Source organism: Lycium ferocissimum, chromosome 9, assembly GCF_029784015.1.
Source record: "Lycium ferocissimum isolate CSIRO_LF1 chromosome 9, AGI_CSIRO_Lferr_CH_V1, whole genome shotgun sequence".
Lineage (NCBI taxonomy): Eukaryota > Viridiplantae > Streptophyta > Magnoliopsida > Solanales > Solanaceae > Lycium > Lycium ferocissimum.
In genome coordinates this window covers 42,675,166-42,693,637 of record NC_081350.1, presented here as the reverse complement: position 1 = coordinate 42,693,637, position 18,472 = coordinate 42,675,166, and the positions used below count along the sequence as shown (strand labels likewise).

At 34.7% G+C, this 18,472-nt stretch overlaps 3 protein-coding genes and 1 long non-coding RNA gene across 8 annotated transcripts; all 4 read left to right on the top strand.

Annotated features, from left to right (window-relative positions):
* The first annotated feature begins 3,074 nt into the window (after positions 1–3,074).
* Positions 3,075–5,165, top strand: LOC132030933 (splicing factor U2af large subunit A). Of its 5 annotated transcripts, none has more exons than XM_059420730.1 (4): positions 3,075–3,144; positions 3,857–3,992; positions 4,126–4,193; positions 4,639–5,165. In XM_059420730.1, the coding sequence occupies exons 1-4, from the start codon at positions 3,103–3,105 to the stop codon at positions 4,774–4,776; spliced, it is 384 nt and encodes a 127-aa protein (XP_059276713.1). In that variant the 5' UTR covers positions 3,075–3,102; the 3' UTR covers positions 4,777–5,165. The 5 variants fall into 5 exon arrangements, with proteins under 5 accessions (XP_059276713.1, XP_059276714.1, XP_059276716.1 ...); XM_059420731.1 differs by having other exon boundaries at positions 3,086–3,237; XM_059420733.1 differs by lacking the exon at positions 3,075–3,144 and adding an exon at positions 3,158–3,242.
* A 2,115-nt stretch (positions 5,166–7,280) lies between these two features.
* LOC132030930 (probable protein arginine N-methyltransferase 1) lies at positions 7,281–13,604 on the top strand. The gene is made up of 9 exons (XM_059420729.1): positions 7,281–7,457; positions 8,892–8,902; positions 9,010–9,165; positions 9,398–9,461; positions 9,558–9,700; positions 11,466–11,553; positions 11,927–12,042; positions 12,124–12,274; positions 13,390–13,604. The coding sequence occupies exons 1-9, from the start codon at positions 7,307–7,309 to the stop codon at positions 13,593–13,595; spliced, it is 1,086 nt and encodes a 361-aa protein (XP_059276712.1). The 5' UTR covers positions 7,281–7,306; the 3' UTR covers positions 13,596–13,604.
* LOC132030932 (uncharacterized) lies at positions 12,482–12,998 on the top strand. The gene is made up of 3 exons (XR_009408137.1): positions 12,482–12,512; positions 12,567–12,694; positions 12,730–12,998. It is a non-coding gene; the product is annotated as an uncharacterized LOC132030932 (long non-coding RNA).
* A 1,138-nt stretch (positions 13,605–14,742) lies between the features above and the next one.
* On the top strand, positions 14,743–15,822 carry LOC132031933 (uncharacterized). The gene has a single exon (XM_059421790.1). The coding sequence runs from the start codon at positions 14,743–14,745 to the stop codon at positions 15,820–15,822; it is 1,080 nt and encodes a 359-aa protein (XP_059277773.1).
* The last annotated feature ends 2,650 nt before the right edge of the window (positions 15,823–18,472 follow it).

The window sequence follows — 18,472 nt, the reverse complement described above, 5'->3', positions numbered from 1 at the left end:
GATTTGAGCTTTGAGTATGATTTTTTTTTTTCAGTACGGAGTGCTTATGAGAATATTATGTGGTGCGAATTTGAATTAGACGGGATTTCGATACGATGATATTAGAAACCGAGTAGGAAACAAGAAAAAGAATACGTACTTTACTCTTTTTTGTGTTTTTGCCATTTTTATCCATGTTTAAGAATTTTGCTCAAAATTCCGCTCAACGATTTCATGACATGTGTTGGAAGGTACACAATAATGACATTGTCACGCCCCGAAAAAGAATACGTACTTTACTGCGCATCAAACAATATATCTGTGTTTTTGCATGAAAATATATTTTGCGGAATAAAGTTTTTATCCATGTTTCATGAAAACGTTTTGCTCAAAATTCCGCTAATATCGTCTATGAAACCTTTCAATATTAACTACCAGACATGTGTTGGAAGGTACACAATAATGACATAACCCCACCATTCGAGGTATCCCTCACCGTCGGTATATCGAGCAGCGTGTATCCTTTGTGCGGTCGCACCGTTTGTACGTGCACGGTGCCGTGGTGGGGCAAACCGGTGGTGGGGCAAACCTCGGCGAGGACGGCGAGTCCCCGGGGGCGAGTGTAAGGCTTGCCTTAAATAAAGAATCCCACACTCGGTTGGGGAGGAGAACGAAGAGTGTTTATAAGTGCTTGGATAAGACGCGTTTTAAAATCGTGAGGGCAAAGGCTCCAAAGCGGACAATTTCTAAATATTTTTTTAATGAGCCAAAATGAGTGTTCAAAATTATACAAAATATTTTTTTAATTTAAATCGAACTACATCATAATTAGCTTTGCGGTTTTGCATTGTAGTTTGTCTTCAAAGCATAATCCATCACTAAATTCAAAATGAATTTTGGTTTTTCGACGAAATTTTTAGTTGAGCAAAGAAAATCACAAGACACAAGTAAATTAAAAAAGTTGGAAGGTATAAAAAGAAACAGAGAGGAACGACACAGGAACCATCTTCAATAGCGTTTAACGGGAGGAGACAGTGAGATTTTAAACAAACCTTTTGAAGTAATTAAAAAGCAAATAAAACAGACTTATTATAAATAAAATTTATAAAACTATTAGCCCTTCTCGTGAGGGAAAAAACATTAATAAATTTAGAAATATTTTTTTATAAATTTAGTTGAGATATTTTCAGGTATATACATAAAACTTAATAGTAATTAATATATTAATGAAATCATGAATATAACCATCTTTATTATAATTATAACCTGCATTAATCTAAATCACAAATATACACTTACTTTGTTATTATACTTTAAGTCTAATATATTATAAAATACTTAACAGAAAATGAAGTAAAGAAGGTATTGGCCACATATATGTTTGCCTACTTGGATCCCATTTGACGAAATCCAATGGGGGCTCCATCACTTTAACGGTGCTTCATCCCCCCATACATCGTACTAGTATACTTATCAACAACGTGTTTTAAATTCAAAATGTGAACAAAAATGCTTTAACGATAAATCGAACCCGCGAGATGAGACCAAATTTGAACACTCTTTGCCGCTGAGCTGCGCCGTTTGGTTGTGCAAAGGGTGTTCAATGTAAGTATATATCCACAAAATACAGTATATGACCTATACACCCGATATAATTTTCCGGTGAAGGGTGTTCATCTGACCACCCTTGCTATAGGGTGGCTCCGCCCATGCCTTTGTGACGTGCCAAGTTCAATATAATTATCTCAAAAAAATACCACACCATTAAAAATATTCTTAATATGGAGTATTATTCAACTTTTTTCCCCCTTATCAGTGGGATTGATGTTTCAAAAAGAACGAAGAATTTTCACAAAAGATTTCCGCTGCCGGGCTTGAACCCGGATTCTTTTAAATTTAATGGGAATTGCCAGTGCTACAACGGAATTTGTCGCCTAAAAGTCTGCCAAAAGTATTACATATCTTAATTCGTGTGGACTTTAATGTTATCACAAAGTTATTTTTGACAATTCTACTGCCTACTTCTACTATCTACTATGTACTATCTACTATCTACTACTCCCTCCGGATAAAAAAAAGAGTCTACTTAACCATTTGCACACCTCTTAAAAAAATACTAATTTCTAGACAAAAATAGATAATTTGATTAAACTACTCCTAATTAAATAAGTATTGATATTTGATCATGTGGCAAATCTGAAAAAATAAGATTAATTCTTTCTTGATTTGATAAACGGACACTTTTTTTAATAAAAAAAAAGGGGCTAAGTGGACACTTTTTTTTTTATTTTTTTTATTTTTTTTATCACGTGGGAATATCTACTCCAACTTCTAATTCAACTACTAATAGATAAGCGGTCATAAGTAGGGCTGGGCATAAATACCGAAAACCGAAAAATCGAACCGAACCGAACTAGTTTGGTTCGGTGTTTGGTGTCCACCGTAAAAAAACCGAAACCGAAATAGCCGAACCGAAGTTTGATAAAAAGCCGAAGAAAAACCGAACAGCACCAAAATTTAATACATTATCAAAAAAAAAATTAAAATAGTCCAGGCCCATTAAGTTTAAAGCAAAAAAAACCTAATTGTAATAAGTCCTCTTTCGCATTTGTATCCCTAATTTTCCACTTCAATTGAGAAAATCAAATATCCTTAACAAAGAAAGGTAACTAAGATGTGTCTTTAGGATTAATGTATGTCCTTTATGTGTTTTCTTAATTATTCTTACGGTATGTATATAACACCTAGTAATCCTATATCATGATTATAGTTTTCTGTTCTTGTGTTCCTGTTTGTTTGATTTTGATTTTGATTTCAATTTATCAGTTTTATGTTTTATTGCTTTTGAGAATATGAATTAGTGTCAATGGAATCGCTTCTAATATTATATAAAAAAAACTGAATTGAAAAAACCGAAACCGAACTTTAAAAAACCAAAATCGAAAGAACCGAACCGAACCGAACTTTAAAAAACCAAAATCGAAAGAACCGAACCGAACTAGTTGGGTTCGGTGTCCACCTTCAAAAAATCGAACCCGAAATAATCAAATCGAAGTTTGATAAAACCGAACCGAAAAACCAAACGCCCACCCCCAGTCATAAGAAGGCATCTCAGGGTCAAAAATGTCTGCTTCATCCCGAGGGTCAATTCAAGTCCTATTGCAGGTACGGGCATCCAATAAAGCACCGCTTTTCACTTGTGTAGGAGAGCAATAAATTTTTTTGGACGCTCAGGTGTGTTGCTCCTAGAGTTATTAAGTAAGGTTTTTTCCCTGTTTCCCTTTCTTCTTTCCATCTTTTTTGATTATCAGTGTTATTTAGATTTAAGATTTTGTTGAGTTTTAATTTGAAGAATGTTTTGTTCTGTGTTTTGAATCTTGCATGGAAGATTTAGCTTACTTTCGCCTTTTTACTTTCCCACAAAGTTCTAAATTTTGTCTGCAAATCCAACCCGCTGAAGGATTGTGTATGATCAGATGCCTATTTCCTTTTCTTTGGGCAACAATTATTTGATGTCTTATGGCTATTGCGTTGTTCTGTGATCAGGGGTGGCTTTGTTTCCTGCATATATCACCTGAACCTTGGGTAGTAAAGGTGTTGGATAATAATTCTGGCTCATTTTATTCGGGATAAGCAAGTCCACCAATTTTATTTAGCCTTGCCGTTGGGAGATTTTCGAATTTCTTCCTTTTTATACACTTGCGAGCGGGATGCTCTGCTTAACATTTTGAAATTGTTTGCAGCATAATATACTATTCATTCAAGATATTCATCTTCTGAATGGCTCATTTTACTGCAAATATCTTGCTAAGCTGCATCGCGGACAATGGTGACTGATCATTGGCAATTTGGCTTGTTTGTGTCGTCTGATTTGCAGAGACTCATGCTACAACCTGGTGGATCTCCTACGAAAGTCTTATGCCTAACAAATGTGGTTAGCCCGGATGAGCTCAAAGATGATGAAAACTATGACGATATAACGGAAGATATGAGAACGGAGTGTGCAAAGTTCGGTGTGTACATTCAGTCACTTCAGACCTATCAAGCTAGACATGTTTTTCTTCCCTTTTAATAACTAGTCTAGCTTCATGTTTGATAGCTCTTTCTTCTGACGTGATGTCCATACTATCTTTCTTCAATTTGCAGGTAATTTAGTGAACTTAGTCATCCCACGCCCAAGGCCTGATGGTGAACCTACACCAGGGGTTGGAAAGGTCAGTAATTTTAGTATGCAGTATGATGCTTTCTGCAGAATTTTATTATGCACCAATATACTTTCTAAAGTAATGTAAACCTTGCACCAGTATTCTACACAAATATAAAAATACTATACTAGTATTCTTAGGATACATGTTCTGAAATTATCTTGGTTTTGTCAGCAGTAACTGTTAATAATATTTTTATTGTCAATTAGGGTTTGGTCATGTAGATGAATTGATGTTACTCTTGAGATTCTAATTTTCTGTTCTAGTAGATTTCTATTCAATTTTTTCTTTATAGTTGGGCAACTGTTATTGAATATAATTTGATCACTTTTATATAATGTGTTACTTACCAAATTCACTAGCTCTTGAAATGATACTTTTGGACCACCTCTAAAAGACCTATGTTTATTCAGTATGTTTGCTGTTGGTTATACACATTTGCTACTTATTTCAGGTCTTTTTGGAGTATGTCGACGTGGAGAATTCTTCGAGAGCTCAAAAAGGGTTGAGTGGCAGAAAATTCGGAGGAAACCCAGTTGTTGCGGTCTTTTATGCAGAGAACAAGTTCTTGGAGGGGGATTACGAGGGCTAGTTTTCTTCTCTGGATTGGCCTTGATACTCGGCCAAAATGATGTCTTGTACTAAATAGCTAGCTAATGTAGCCTTCTCCCTTAGTTGTACTCTAGTTTCCTGTCATTAACGTTGGAAATGTTAGGTCGGTGTGGGGATTTCAAGTAACCAGCAATAAGACTAGCCTGCTGCTTTGATGCCAGCTATTGTGGTAGATATCAATAGAGCTAGTAGAAAAGCAGTTTTTGCCTAGTCAAAGAGGCATCGTATATTTTGCCCGCCCGTGCATGGCTTTGCAATAGCCTGATCTGTGCATTATTACTTCCGATATGTGTATCTTTAACCATCCTGCATATTTTCTCTATGTAGAACTAATAAGTTATTGTGGCTAATACAAATTGTGATCTCAAATTTTATGGGTAAGTAGTTAGTTGTGAACCTTGTGCCATCCTTATCAGGGTGAAGGAGAGCCCCAGTTTGTCGGGGTCAATGCCTAGTAGCTATTATTTAGACTGTATATTGACAAACTCATTGGATGTTTGAAAGTAATCCAAATCCTTGCAGCAGACTATCGTTGGTTGAGCTAGAAACCGATTTTTGTAAAATAAATTAGCTAAATTTGTATAGTAGAATTCCTCCTTTGTGAAATAAAGTAGCTATATCATATTTTAGTCAATGGATTCTTTTTACGGAAAAGTAGAAATTCACTCGAGACTTTGAAAAATAGTTCGTAAATGCAAAAGCTTCGTTATCTTTAGGGCCAATTATCTTACTTCTGATTATCTTATGGGGTCAATTATCTGCTGTCAATACAGCATTTAACAGTTATCCTCACAACCCTTCAAAATTATTTTACCCTCAAATAATTTTTTACTCACTAAAATAACTCAATGTTAAATTTTTTTTTTCGGCAAAAATAATACGGAATTATTTTTATATTTTTTTTGGAAAAATTATTCGTATTATTTTTCTTTGAAAAAAAAAAAAAAATTCGGGTCTGATTGAAAGATTTCGGTGAAAAAAAAATTATTTGAGGGTAAAATAATTTTGAAGGGCTAGGATGATGCCACGTGGCAAATGCTTAGACAAACATAATTGACCCCATAAGTAACATAAGGGTATAATTAGCCTAAAGTATAACGAAGGGTATGAATGAACTATTTTTCAAAGTTCAAGGGTAATTTTGGCCCTTTTCCGTTCTTTTTAACTGTACTTTTACAGAAGTTCCATATAATGCAATTATTTGCGCCAGGTTGTGGTGGGAAGAATATGAGCTCTCCATCTTTAATTAGAAGTTTCGGAGTCTAGCTTTGGATATGATTTTTTTTTTTCAGTAGGGAGCGCTTTCCCTCTGATGAGAATATTATGTGGCGTGAATTTGGATTAGTCGGGATTTCGATACGATGATATCAAACACAGAGTGGGAAACAAGAAAAAGTATATGCACTTAAACTCTTTTTCCCCTCATTTTTATCCGTATTTATTGAATTTTGCTTAAAATTTCGCATTACCAGCCAATCAACAAATGTGTGACATGTGTTAGAAGGTACACAATCATGACTAAACCACATTAATTCACCACATTCTTTGTAACGTGCCAAGTTCAATATATTTATCTCAAAAAAATACCACACCATTAAAAATATTCTTAATATGGAGTATTATGCAACTTTTTTTCCCCTTATCAGTGGTATTGATGTCTCCAAAAGAACGAAAAAAATTTACAAAAGATTTCCGCTGCCGGGGCTTGAACCCGGATTCCTTTAAATTTGATGGGAATTGCCAGTGCTACAGCGGAATTTGTTGTCAAAGAGTCGGCCAAAAGTTTTACATACCTTAATTTGTGTGGACTTTAGTGTTATCACAAAGTTATTTTTGACACTTCTGCTCCTTATACTTTCATAAGTCATTAAATTTGTTTAAAGTTTCAGAAGACTTATTGTTTCATAAATGCTAGTATAAGTAATATATTTAAAATCACAACAACAATATATCTAGTGTAATTCTATGTTGAATTTGGGGAGCAGGGTAGTACGTACGAACAACTTACCCCTACTAGTAGAAATAGAGAGACTATTTCTGAAAGACTCCCGGCTCAAGTAAAATACATTTAAAATCACGAGCTATAATTTTTTTTTTCTTTTTCAATTTTATACCTTGTCAGACTACTTCAAAATTTAGAGAAAACTTAAGAGGTGAGCTGTTAACATTGTTAAAAGTCATCTTTGTCAGTGAGTGCTTTACTTTTTTCCGGCGTAATCCACATTTAGTCGGACCAAATATGAGAAAAAAATGAAAGAATATCGAATATATAAAAAAAAATATATATTTTTCTTCTGACCACAAAAGAACTTACGGGACACCGAGTGAGAAATAAAAAAAAAAAAAAGTAGTATTGTCCAACAGTAAACACAGCCAATATATAAAAACCCAAAAGAAATCCCACACATTTGCTCTCTCATAAACCCTAATTTGGAGCCACCCATTTGTTGTTCTTAAACCCTACAACTTTCCAAACACCATTCACATAACTCCAAAATCTCATCAAAACAATGGATTTACAAAGCAACAATGAGAATCAGAATTCAGCAAGCACAAGCTCAAATCTTGAAGTTGATGAAGATACTGCTATGTGTGATTCCATGGTGGTTGGTGGTGATAAGACTAGTGCTGATTATTATTTTGACTCATACTCTCATTTTGGTCAGTAATTTTTCACCATGTTTTTACTTCTATGTGTTTTTATCTGTTAGATAGTAAATCAGTATAGTTGAACTGTCTTTTTCTTAAATTGAGCTTCTTCTAGTTTATTGGTTAATATCTTTTGAGTTTTGGAGAAAGTATTTGTTTTTATTTGTTTACAAGTAATTTTCTTTTTGGAAGTTTGCAAGCTCAGATTTTGGAGTCTTGCAAAAACTCAAAATCTTCAGATTCCTAACTTAGTGGGTGTTTGGACATTAAAAATGTGAAATTTTTGGAAAAAAAGTACTCCCTCCGTTCCATAATAAGTGGTTTTTTTTAGGTTCATGCACACCCTTTAAGAAATTGCTTACTCCGAGAAAATTAGGAGTGTTTTTATTAACTTAACCCTAATCAAGTTTTACTACTTTTTAGAAAAAGAAAAGTTGATTAATGAATCTTGACTATTTAAATAAGGGTATTCTTGAAATCCTAAAGCACCACTTATTTTGAAAAGATTGAAAAGCCTAAAAAATCACTTATTATGGAAATGAGGGAGTAGTATTTGGAAAAAAAGTTAAAAAATGGTATTTGGAAATTGGAGTTGTAATTACTACTTGGATAAATGTTAAATGCTTGTGGGTGATTTGGAGTGAAAAATGTGAAAACAGACATGATTTTTAGTCCGGAAAAAAGTGAGAATTATCCACTGCCAAATGGGCCCTTAGTTTTTCATAACTTGCAAAATTAACCACCTGAATTTGCAATCTTGGTTTTAGATAAGGTTGTAATTTACCTGTATTGGGATGAGTCCAACTAGAGCAGAATGGATGTAGAGGATTTAATAAACCCGCAGTGACTATTTTGAGATTGAGTTGTAGTTGATTGGTTGATATAGTTGACAAAAATAAGTGGCTTGGAGAAGTTCATGACCAGTTCCGACTTTGTTGGGCTATAAAAACGTTAGTTTATGCTTATTTTCTTGGTTGGAGATAAAAAAAGAGTTCTTTTGTTGTTCTGAGGAAATATCTCATATACAGTATTTTCCCTTCACTTAGCATATATGAATTAAAAACATAAACATGGGGTTTCTTCTTATTGTGTTATTCTGTTTCATCTTTTTGCTTTTGGTCAGAGTTGCTTGGGGTAATTGGTTGAGTTTTTACTACCACTATTATTCAGTATACTTCAACGTACATCCCTTCTGTTCCTTTTATGGTCTGGCAAATGGAATATATTTTATTGTTGATTGCTTCTAACTATGAAATATTGAGTTGGAGGAATTGTTTCCTTGGTGATAGACAAGCTGTCTTGTCATGTATCCATTGGTTCTTAGACCTATAGTATTCGCTTGACCTTCAACTTCATTACCAGCTAACACATTTTATGCATCTTGCTTGATCGAGGTTACTTATAGAAGCTAATTATCCACATTTTGTTTTTTTGATGCTTTTGCAGGTATTCACGAAGTAAGCATCCATCTTTCTTCGTATCTTTTGTTGTATCTTTTGTTGATACAATTTTGCTTATAGGTGATTTTTAAATTGTTCTAATTTTTATTTTTCCGTGGTAACAGGAGATGTTGAAGGATGCGGTAAGAACTAAGACCTACCAAAATGTAATCTATAAAAATTCCTTTCTTTTCAAGGATAAAGTGGTCCTTGATGTGGGAGCTGGGACAGGAATCCTGTCACTCTTTTGCGCAAAAGTTGGTGCCAAACATGTTTATGCGGTATGCATTCCGCTTGTTCCTTGTCCTCATTTAGTACTTCCACGTTATATAATTTCTCGTTCTTTCATGATTGGTCCATGGTTCTTATCTTGTGGTGGGTCCTGGTATAAAGCTATGTGGAACTGGCAGTTGTCTTTGCAATATCATCAAACTAAATATGTAAAAGTGCTAGAAAAAGCCATTGTGAACTAGTCTAGTGGGTACGGCTGATCCTTTACAACTTAATTTTCAGATTGAATGCTCCAGTATGGCTGACATGGCACAAGAGATTGTAAAACAGAATGGATTTTCCGATAGTGAGACTGATTATCACTACATCATGTACTTTGTGACGTGTTTTGGTATGTTTATGCTGATGTTACTTTACTGAGTCTGTTCTCTTTCTATCTCAGTTATAACAGTTATCAAGGGAAAGGTAGAGGAGATTGACCTACCCGTTCCACAAGTAGATATAATAATCTCTGAGTGGATGGGATACTTTCTGCTGTATGAGAACATGTTAGATACAGTCTTATATGCTCGTGACAAGTGGCTGGTAAGTTTCTTTATTTGTTATGATGTATAACTTGTCACTTGGATTAAAGATGATATTAGCTTTTCAGAATCGGTTTTCTGAGCGAGCAACGAGACTGCTTATGCATGAATATGAAATTAGGTTTTCAGTAGTTTTATGGATGAAGAGAAAGCATGGATGCATAGAGATTAGGTTTTGAGTGCTGTTATGGATGAAGAGAAATGTGTAGCACAATAGATACTTGTCCATAAAGAAATTTATGTAGTCATTGGAAGACACCATGAAGGGGACTGAAGACTGTTGGCATTGTGTTTTGATGAGTTAGCCCCTGAATGTAGTAAAAATGACTGCTGGTTGAACTACTAACTGAAAAGTAGATCCCTCTGAAATATTGTTTCCAACTGTCCATTCACCACTGGTACCAGTAAATGACTCATCCCCAAAAGATGCCATATTTCAAATTTTCTTCCTAGCCACTTTTGAATTCTTTTCGGGTTTTCCTGCTTGGTGGCTAAGCTTGTTTATATAATTAAGAAGCTAATTTGACTATCTATTGTTGGAATTGCACGAATAATTTTGGATAGCGATGAGAATTCTTTGAAATTTTTTTTTCCTTCGACTTTCGGGTGGATTTTCCTTCTTTGTGGTCTTTTTTTCCTGTTTTCTGAAACAACGTAAGAAAGCCTTTGCAGTACACGTGCAGCAGGAAGTCCTGTATTATACTTGATGGATCAACTATATGTTGTGGGTTTGACGTTTTGAAGAGGAAATGGAAATGATGCCACAAAGTAAAAGGTCTGAGCAGGAGGAAGTGTTGGTAGTAATGAAATATGTGTGGAACAAGGGAGAGGGCCCCTGTCCTTTTCCAAGCTATGATACTGTGACTTTCGCAACCTCTTCTACATTAATTAGACCATGCTTATTATTGAAGCTTGGTCACGGGATCAAAAAAAGGCGTGATTACATTCTATCATTGAATGCTAATCTAGATTTTGCCCTGACATTTTGTTCCCGCACGCGAAACATATTTCAGCTATCATCACATTCACTTGCATTGATCAAACCTTCTTGCTGATCCTCATTCCTTCCAACTTAGACCCTTTCATATCATCTTGCAAAAGGAACTTGTCAACAAAAGCAAAGAAAAGAATATGTGATTGACTTTTGCGTGTGCTTGGTTGAATGTATTTCAGTATTTGTGTTTAGCGGATTTTAATAGAGTGCTTCCGTGGTGATTTATTTCCTATTAAACTATATTGAACAGTAAAAAGGATTGTTAAACTGCGAGTGTGCTAATGATTTATCATTTAGGGTGTGTTTGGTATGAAGGGAAATGTTTTCTTGTAAAATAAGTGGGTTTTTACTTATTTTCTAGTGTTCGGTAAGTTAGCAAATATTTTTTCATCCCAAGAGCATTCATCTAAAAAAAAAGAGCATTTATATGTAATCTAGCAAAACACTATGGGGGTAGGATGGGGTGGGAAGTGGGGGTTCTGGGGTGGGGGGGAGTTGGGATGGTCAAGGGGTGGGTGTTGGAGTGTTGGGTGGGTAAGGAAGAGGCAATGAACTTGGAATGACACTTATGGAACTTGTTTTCCCTACTTCCACTAGCGAAGTAGTTTTTTTCCCCATTAACCAGCTCTTTCATATTGTTGCTTTCGGGAGATATTGGCCTAGCCTTGCTTGCTGGATGTGTTCACTTGAGGTTTTCTTGTTTGGTTGATGGATTCTACTTAAGAAAGAAAGAGCTTTTTTCCAATCGTGGCCTCTTTCTTTCCTGTTACAGGTAAAGGATGGTCTTGTTCTGCCGGATAAAGCTTCTCTATGTTTGACAGCTATTGAAGATGCTGACTACAAGGAAGATAAGATTGAATGTAAGTATTTATTCGTCTTTCATGTTTTGTACTTGGTAGTATTTTTAATTTTTTTTTCTTTTTTTTTTTGGCATGGAGGAAAATATTTCTTGGAAATGTTTTCCAATTTTCTCATGTTAGTTAGGTCAAGATATTTCGGAAAACATTTTCTCTAGGAAAACAAGTTCCTTAAAAATGAGGAAAATGGCTTCCTAATGGATGTAGGGAAAACATACCATAAGTGACTAAAAGTAAGTGAGAAAGCCACTTATTTTCTAACAAAACAATTTCCTTCATACCGAACACACCCTCAGTATGCACTTTGAATGTATCTTTTCTAGTGACATCGAATTTTTTCGCCTTTGTTAATTTTGGCCTCCGTGTTCTACAACAGTTTGGAATAGTGTGTACGGTTTCGACATGAGCTGCATCCGGAAGCAAGCTATGATGGAACCGCTCGTTGACACAGTAGATCAAAATCAGATTGTTACAAACTGCCAGTTACTGAAGGTAATCAGGTCAAGTTTATAGTTTGCCTTGGGATTTACTTAAATAGCCGTCCCATGCATAATCTTTCCTTTTTCCTTTCAGACAATGGACATTTCTAAGATGACTTCTGGGGATGCTTCCTTCACGGCTCCATTTAAGCTTATTGCAGAACGTGACGATTACATCCATGCCCTTGTAGCATACTTTGATGTCTCTTTCACCAAGTGTCACAAGTTGATGGGCTTCTCAACAGGTTTCTACTTTTGTCGTTGCATTTGCTTTTAATTATGACACTAGTCTTTGCAGTAATTTTTTTTTCAAAGATTATTCGTTTCTGCTTTGTCACTTTCCTTTTTCAAAGGGGCTGTGGTGCTTAGATTGGTCACTGTGTAATTTTATTTTGTCACTTTCCTTTTTCAAAGGGGCTGTGGTGCTTAGATTGGTCACTGTGTAATTTTATTTTGTCACTTTCCTTTTTCAAAGGGGCTGTGGTGCTTAGATTGGTCACTGTGTAATTTTATTTTTTTCACTTTCCTTTTTCAAAGGGGCTGTGGTGCTTAGATTGGTCACTCTGTAATTTTATTTTTTCACATTTTTTTGGGGTTGTGTGGAAGATGAGGGGAAGGGGATAATACAACTTATAAACATGCACCTGATGATTCCAGTGATTACAGTAGACAAGACCATCCAGTGATTACAGTAGACAAGACCATCTTTTTCTCTCGTATGAGCTCAATATTTTTGTAGTATGTAAGATTCAAAAGAGTTGATGCAAAGACCCAAATGATCTACGTAATGGAATATTAAGGAATCGTTTGGTTGCTGGTTAGGGAGCAAATTATTCATGTATTAAAATCAACATAACTAGGTACCATGTTTGTTAGCATCTTAGTTGCTTTGTATAAAATTCAACACACCAAGTACGGTGTTTGGTTATCAGAAACTGTATAACTAATACATGTATGAGTTATTAGGGAATCTATCAACATAACTAGGTACCATGTTTGTTAGCATCTCAGTTGCTTTGTATAAAATTCAGCACACCAAGTACGGTGTTTGGTTATCAGAAACTGTATAACTAATACATGTATGAGTTATTAGGGAATCTATGTACCTTTTTATGCAAGGTAAAAGATGGACTGACTAATATATGAATAACTAAACTCTGGATAACTAATCCATCCATTACTAATACCGGCATAACTCTAACCAGCAACCAAATGACCCTTTAATGATCTACACAATAGGATATTAAGGCTCTCTTTGTTTTTCACGCGAAGTGGGATCGGGATGTTTGACCTTCCCCAAAGAAAAGGGTCCATGTATATTTCCTCCTTTCTGACCATGAAAATTATTAATGATATGCAGGACCAAAATCTCGAGGCACACATTGGAAGCAGACAGTTCTCTACCTGGAAGATGTGATTTCTGTTTGCCAAGGGGAAGCTGTAGAGGGCAGCATGACTGTGGCTCCTAACAAGAAAAATCCTCGAGATGTCGATATAATGCTCAAATACTCTGTAAATGGTCGGCACTGTCGCGTTTCAAGAACTCAGTATTATCGGATGCGATGATGCATTAAAGTTGATAAAGGCACGAGTTCTTGCGTAGTCCTCCTTTCGGGATATACAGGAGCTGAAAATATCATTGAAGCAGGTAGCTGCTTCCCAAAGGCAATTAATGTTAATGTATTCTCTGTTTATTTCCCACTAAACTGTGGATTATTTTCCTTTCTATTTGCTCAGTTACACAAACAAGACTGGATTATTTTCCTTTCTATTTGCTCAGTTACACAAACAAGAAATTCATTTGTTGCATTGTCTGATGTGTGAGGCCAAACAGGCAATTGTAACCAATATTTTTTTTTATAGAATGACGAACCTTGTTTCTTGATACACTGGTTAAAGCTCAATTAAGTACTATGTTCGATGTAATTATTCCCTGTTAACCGTGTCATGCATGGTTGTGAATGTTTATTTTCTAGTTGAATTTGCTCCCTGGTCTTCGTAAAGACTACAGCTAACGAGCTGCTAAGGGTTCAAATACTTCGTCCACGTGATCAGCTGTGTGTTAAATTTCCAAGTTGATTGCAAGCCCAACGACTGCGAATATCCAGGTTCAAATTCCATATATTATTCCATACCAAAAGCAAACTCCTCCATTAACATGAGCTCGAACAAGTTAAGCTCTGTAAGCTATTCGACCTTAAGTAAGAAAAACTAGAAGCAGATATGTGAGAATTCACTAATGGGGTGTATTTATATAAATGGATACCTAATTTAGTGGGGACATGACTTTAGAATATCTTCTTATTAAGCATCTGGCTTTTCCTAAATATGACAAAAAAGTAAAATAAAATGCGCTATTTCTGGAAAACTAAGAGTTGTGCAGATTCGAAACCCTTGTTTCTTGTAGTACATATAGTATTAGGTTACAGGTACACCATTTTTTCTTTAAGTTAATGTCAGGAAAAAGGAAATAATTGAATCTATTTTAGCTTCAGAATAAAATCTCAGGCCGTCGAGAATCTCCTATTTTAGAGGAGTTTGGATCCCAACCCAATTATTTTGGCCCTATATACGGCCAACAGAAACGAGAAAAGAAAAAGAGATAGTATTAAAAACAAAGGAACCCTACCTTAATTTCATTCTCCTACACAAACACAAATCATTATATATATATACACACACACATTCTGAGGATTCAGTTTTTGAAATACACATGGCCATGGATACCAAGTTAAAATTAAGAGACTGGGCAGGGGTTTCGGATTTGATACTCGACTTGATTTATCAAAAATTGCCTTCACTTTCTGATTGTTTATGCTTTGGCGCTGTATGCAAGCCATGGTTTTTCTTCGTATCCAACAACAATTATGACGCCCTACGACAACGCACCGGTTCTAGTTCCGTCGAAGAACTTCCTCTACTAATGATCTTTAAAGATCGAGCTAGCGCGTCTACAGCTAACACAAGCTTATACAGTGTGACCAGAGGTAAAATAGTTATGGATCTCGAGATACCATTAGGATGGACACACAGATGTTGTGGTTCTTCTCATGGTTGGTTGGCTTTTCAAGGTGACTTTAGTTTCGCACTTTACAATCCTTTCACACGCGAGAAAATAGATCTTCCTCGCCTTGAACTTACGGCCACTAAAGTCATTTTATCCAAGAACCCTTCGGCCAATCCAAACGATTATGAGGTCATGGCTATGTCCAGGAACTGGGGCGAGAGTAGACTGGCTATCCTAAAACCCAGTAGTAGTTATTGGAAATTCGTTCGTATTCTCACTGGATGCCCTAAATGTGATGTGATATATTACGATGAGAGATACTACGTTGTGGATTATGGTGGTAAGGTTTTCTCTATAGACAACACTACTTTGAAATATACAGAGATTGCACCGGATTACGGATACGGTGGTTTCATAGAATTTTATCTCGTACAGACCACAACTAATGAGTTGCTAAGAGTTCATATACTTCGTCCACAATATAAGCCATCACGTGTTAAGATTTTGAAATTGGTTGCAAGCCCGATGACCCCAGAGTCTAGAATTGAACAGTTGGACAGCTTGGGAGATGAGGCCTTATTCTTGTGTCAACATAGTTCAATGTCTGTTTTGGCTTCCCAATTTTCGGGATGCAAATCGAATTCGCGGAGTGAATATTGTTCAGTAGACATTGTTCACCTTCAAGATGACAGCTTCAACAGCCACTGTTCTTTCGACAAGTTAATTCATGATACGCACGCCACAATGCCACCAGCATCGTGGATCATTCCTACCCTAAAGCTTTGATGAATAGAATTACTTAGTTTCCTGACACCGCCCTCATAGAAAAATATCATTTGTTTTACGGAAAAGGCTTTAGATTTGCCCTTCTGCTCTCACAAATAAGCTATATTTACCCTTCGTTATACTTTTTTGATATATTTAGTTTTGTCATCCAACTTTAGGGTTATATCTGCTTCTCTACTCTATTTTCGGGTCATATTTACCTCCTTCCCTTAATTCCCCTTGCCCCCACCTTTGTATCCCCATTCCTGATTCTGAAAGTGGCATGGGGAAACCGATGGAATACCAGAAGGAGAAAAAATGATATAAAGTAAAGTGAGGACCAGTTATCTTACATTTCTTATTTTCTTAACAGGCCATTTACTAATTAGATTCTCTTTTCCATTAACTTTTACAGTTCAAAGTGGGATCTCCAAACGTCAGAGAAACTTGCTTAATAATTAGCCTATTATACGATATTCCATTTGTCTCGCAAAAACATATCTAGTACATCTGATTAAAATAAAAATAAAAAAATAAAAAAACTTAAGATTATTGAAGGAGCGTTGTGTTTAATTAAAATGTATCAGAACTTTCTTTGTAGGGGAGACATATGTACACCATTTTTGGATGACTAAATCGGGTTTCAAGGGTTGGTCGGGTTTAATTGTGATTAGATTTATATTGGGAGGAAAAAAATAGTAGAGCCAGGATTTTCACCTAAGAGGTTCAAAAATATGAATAATAAATACCCGAAGAAGCCAAGGGAGTTCAACATCTACTATATATACATAAAAAATAATTTTTATCTTGTATCTACACTATAATTTTTCACCGAGGGGATTCGGATGAACCCCTTGGATCTTACCTAACTCCGCCCCTGTACGGGGTAGGGTTTAACTGGTGTTTGGGGGGGGGGGGGGGAGTTTAATTGTGACCAGTGATTAAATTGCGAGAAAGCAAATATGTCTCTAAAGTTGGATAACAAGGGCAAATTTTTCAAAAAAGTATGACAAAGGACAAATATAGCTTAGTTATGAGAGTACAGGGGCAAATCTGACCCTTTTCCGTTTGTTTTATTAGTCATCCGTCTATAATCTATGCTATATTAAAAGCATGAAGGGCCTTAGAAATGTTGATTGAACTTTTTGTCCTTCGTTAAATGACTATTTAATAGACAAAACTGTCATTTACTATTTTCTCAATAATATTTAAAGTAATAATTTCCCTAATATTTAGGATTTCGAAATCAACTAAATTTTGTATTTTAAATTCTTTTTATTTGAACAATCCTTCCTTATTTGAACATGCATCTTAGATTTCCTTTTACGGTAGAAGTCCTTATTCCTTGTAAAATGTAGAATTATAACCCATTAATTGTTTATACATTTTTCATTAAAGTTTTTTTGTTTTTGTTTAAGAAATTAACTGAAAGAGAATACATCGGAAAATATAAATAATGTGTGCACTTAAAACTCCTTTTACGTTTAGAAGTCCTTATTCTTTGTTTTAAAGTCCTACATATTCAAAAAAATAAAAATAAAAAATTAATGAGTTAATGTTTAACTTGGATAAAAAGACTACAATCCTACACCAACGTTTTTTTTTTTTCCGTTTCAATATTGATATTTTTCAATTTTTTTTTTTTTTGGAAGTCTTTGAAATTTGTTACTTATTATGAGAAAATTAGCTAAAATTTTGGTTATTTAATCTATCCTTATTAGAACTAGGTAAGAAATCCTAATATATTTTAAACTCAATTAAAAATTTACCGTCTATAAAAAAAGGTTTCTACAATTCTATTTAAGTAGTATTTTGGATCATATTTGAGGGAAACATGCGCTTTCTCCTACTTCTTCGTTTCTTGTTTGTCTTTTTATTTTAGTTTTGATTCAAGTGCTTCTTGCATTCATCATGATGTATCTTCCTTTGTGCCTTTCTTTTTCTTTTACTTAATAACTTTTAAGATTATATATGAATTACATAATTAAATATTATTTTTCATTAATTCTTATTAGGGTTAGAACTGGCAAGAAGAAGACATTAAGATTTGTGTAGATTGCATTGCTCCACATCGATACTTTGAGAACTTGTGTTGGCATGTTTGTGACTTTCGAAAATCTATGATATAAGTGTAAGATGATTTGTCTATATCAATTGCTCTAATCGTGTAAGTTAGCTAAGAATCAAAAATTGATAATTGATTCTCCTCTTTTGATAATTTCTTGTATTTTTTATGAAAATTTTTGATCGAGAAGTTGGACCAAACAAGCAATGTTGCCGATGAATGAAGTAGATTAAAATTTAATTTTTCGGTATATGAATAATTATAGTATATGAATAATTAGATTAAGTTAGTAAATATTATGTATAAATGGAACTCGGATAAACGTATGTAATATTTGAATAATATTTTCAATCAATATTTAATTTTAAAATTATATCCTATTAGTGTTTGTATTATATGTCTAAGGATTTCTGAATGGCCAATATTTCTTTTCCGTTGTTGATCTAGCTAAATATGATCAACATTAATCATTTTCAAGAATTTACACCTTTTTTAATTATCTTATAGCCCAAACACATTATTCAATAATATTAATTTAATTTTCTTAATCTATACTCAAGATATAAGAACACACGCAAAGCGCGAACACTAAAGTTTATATTAAAA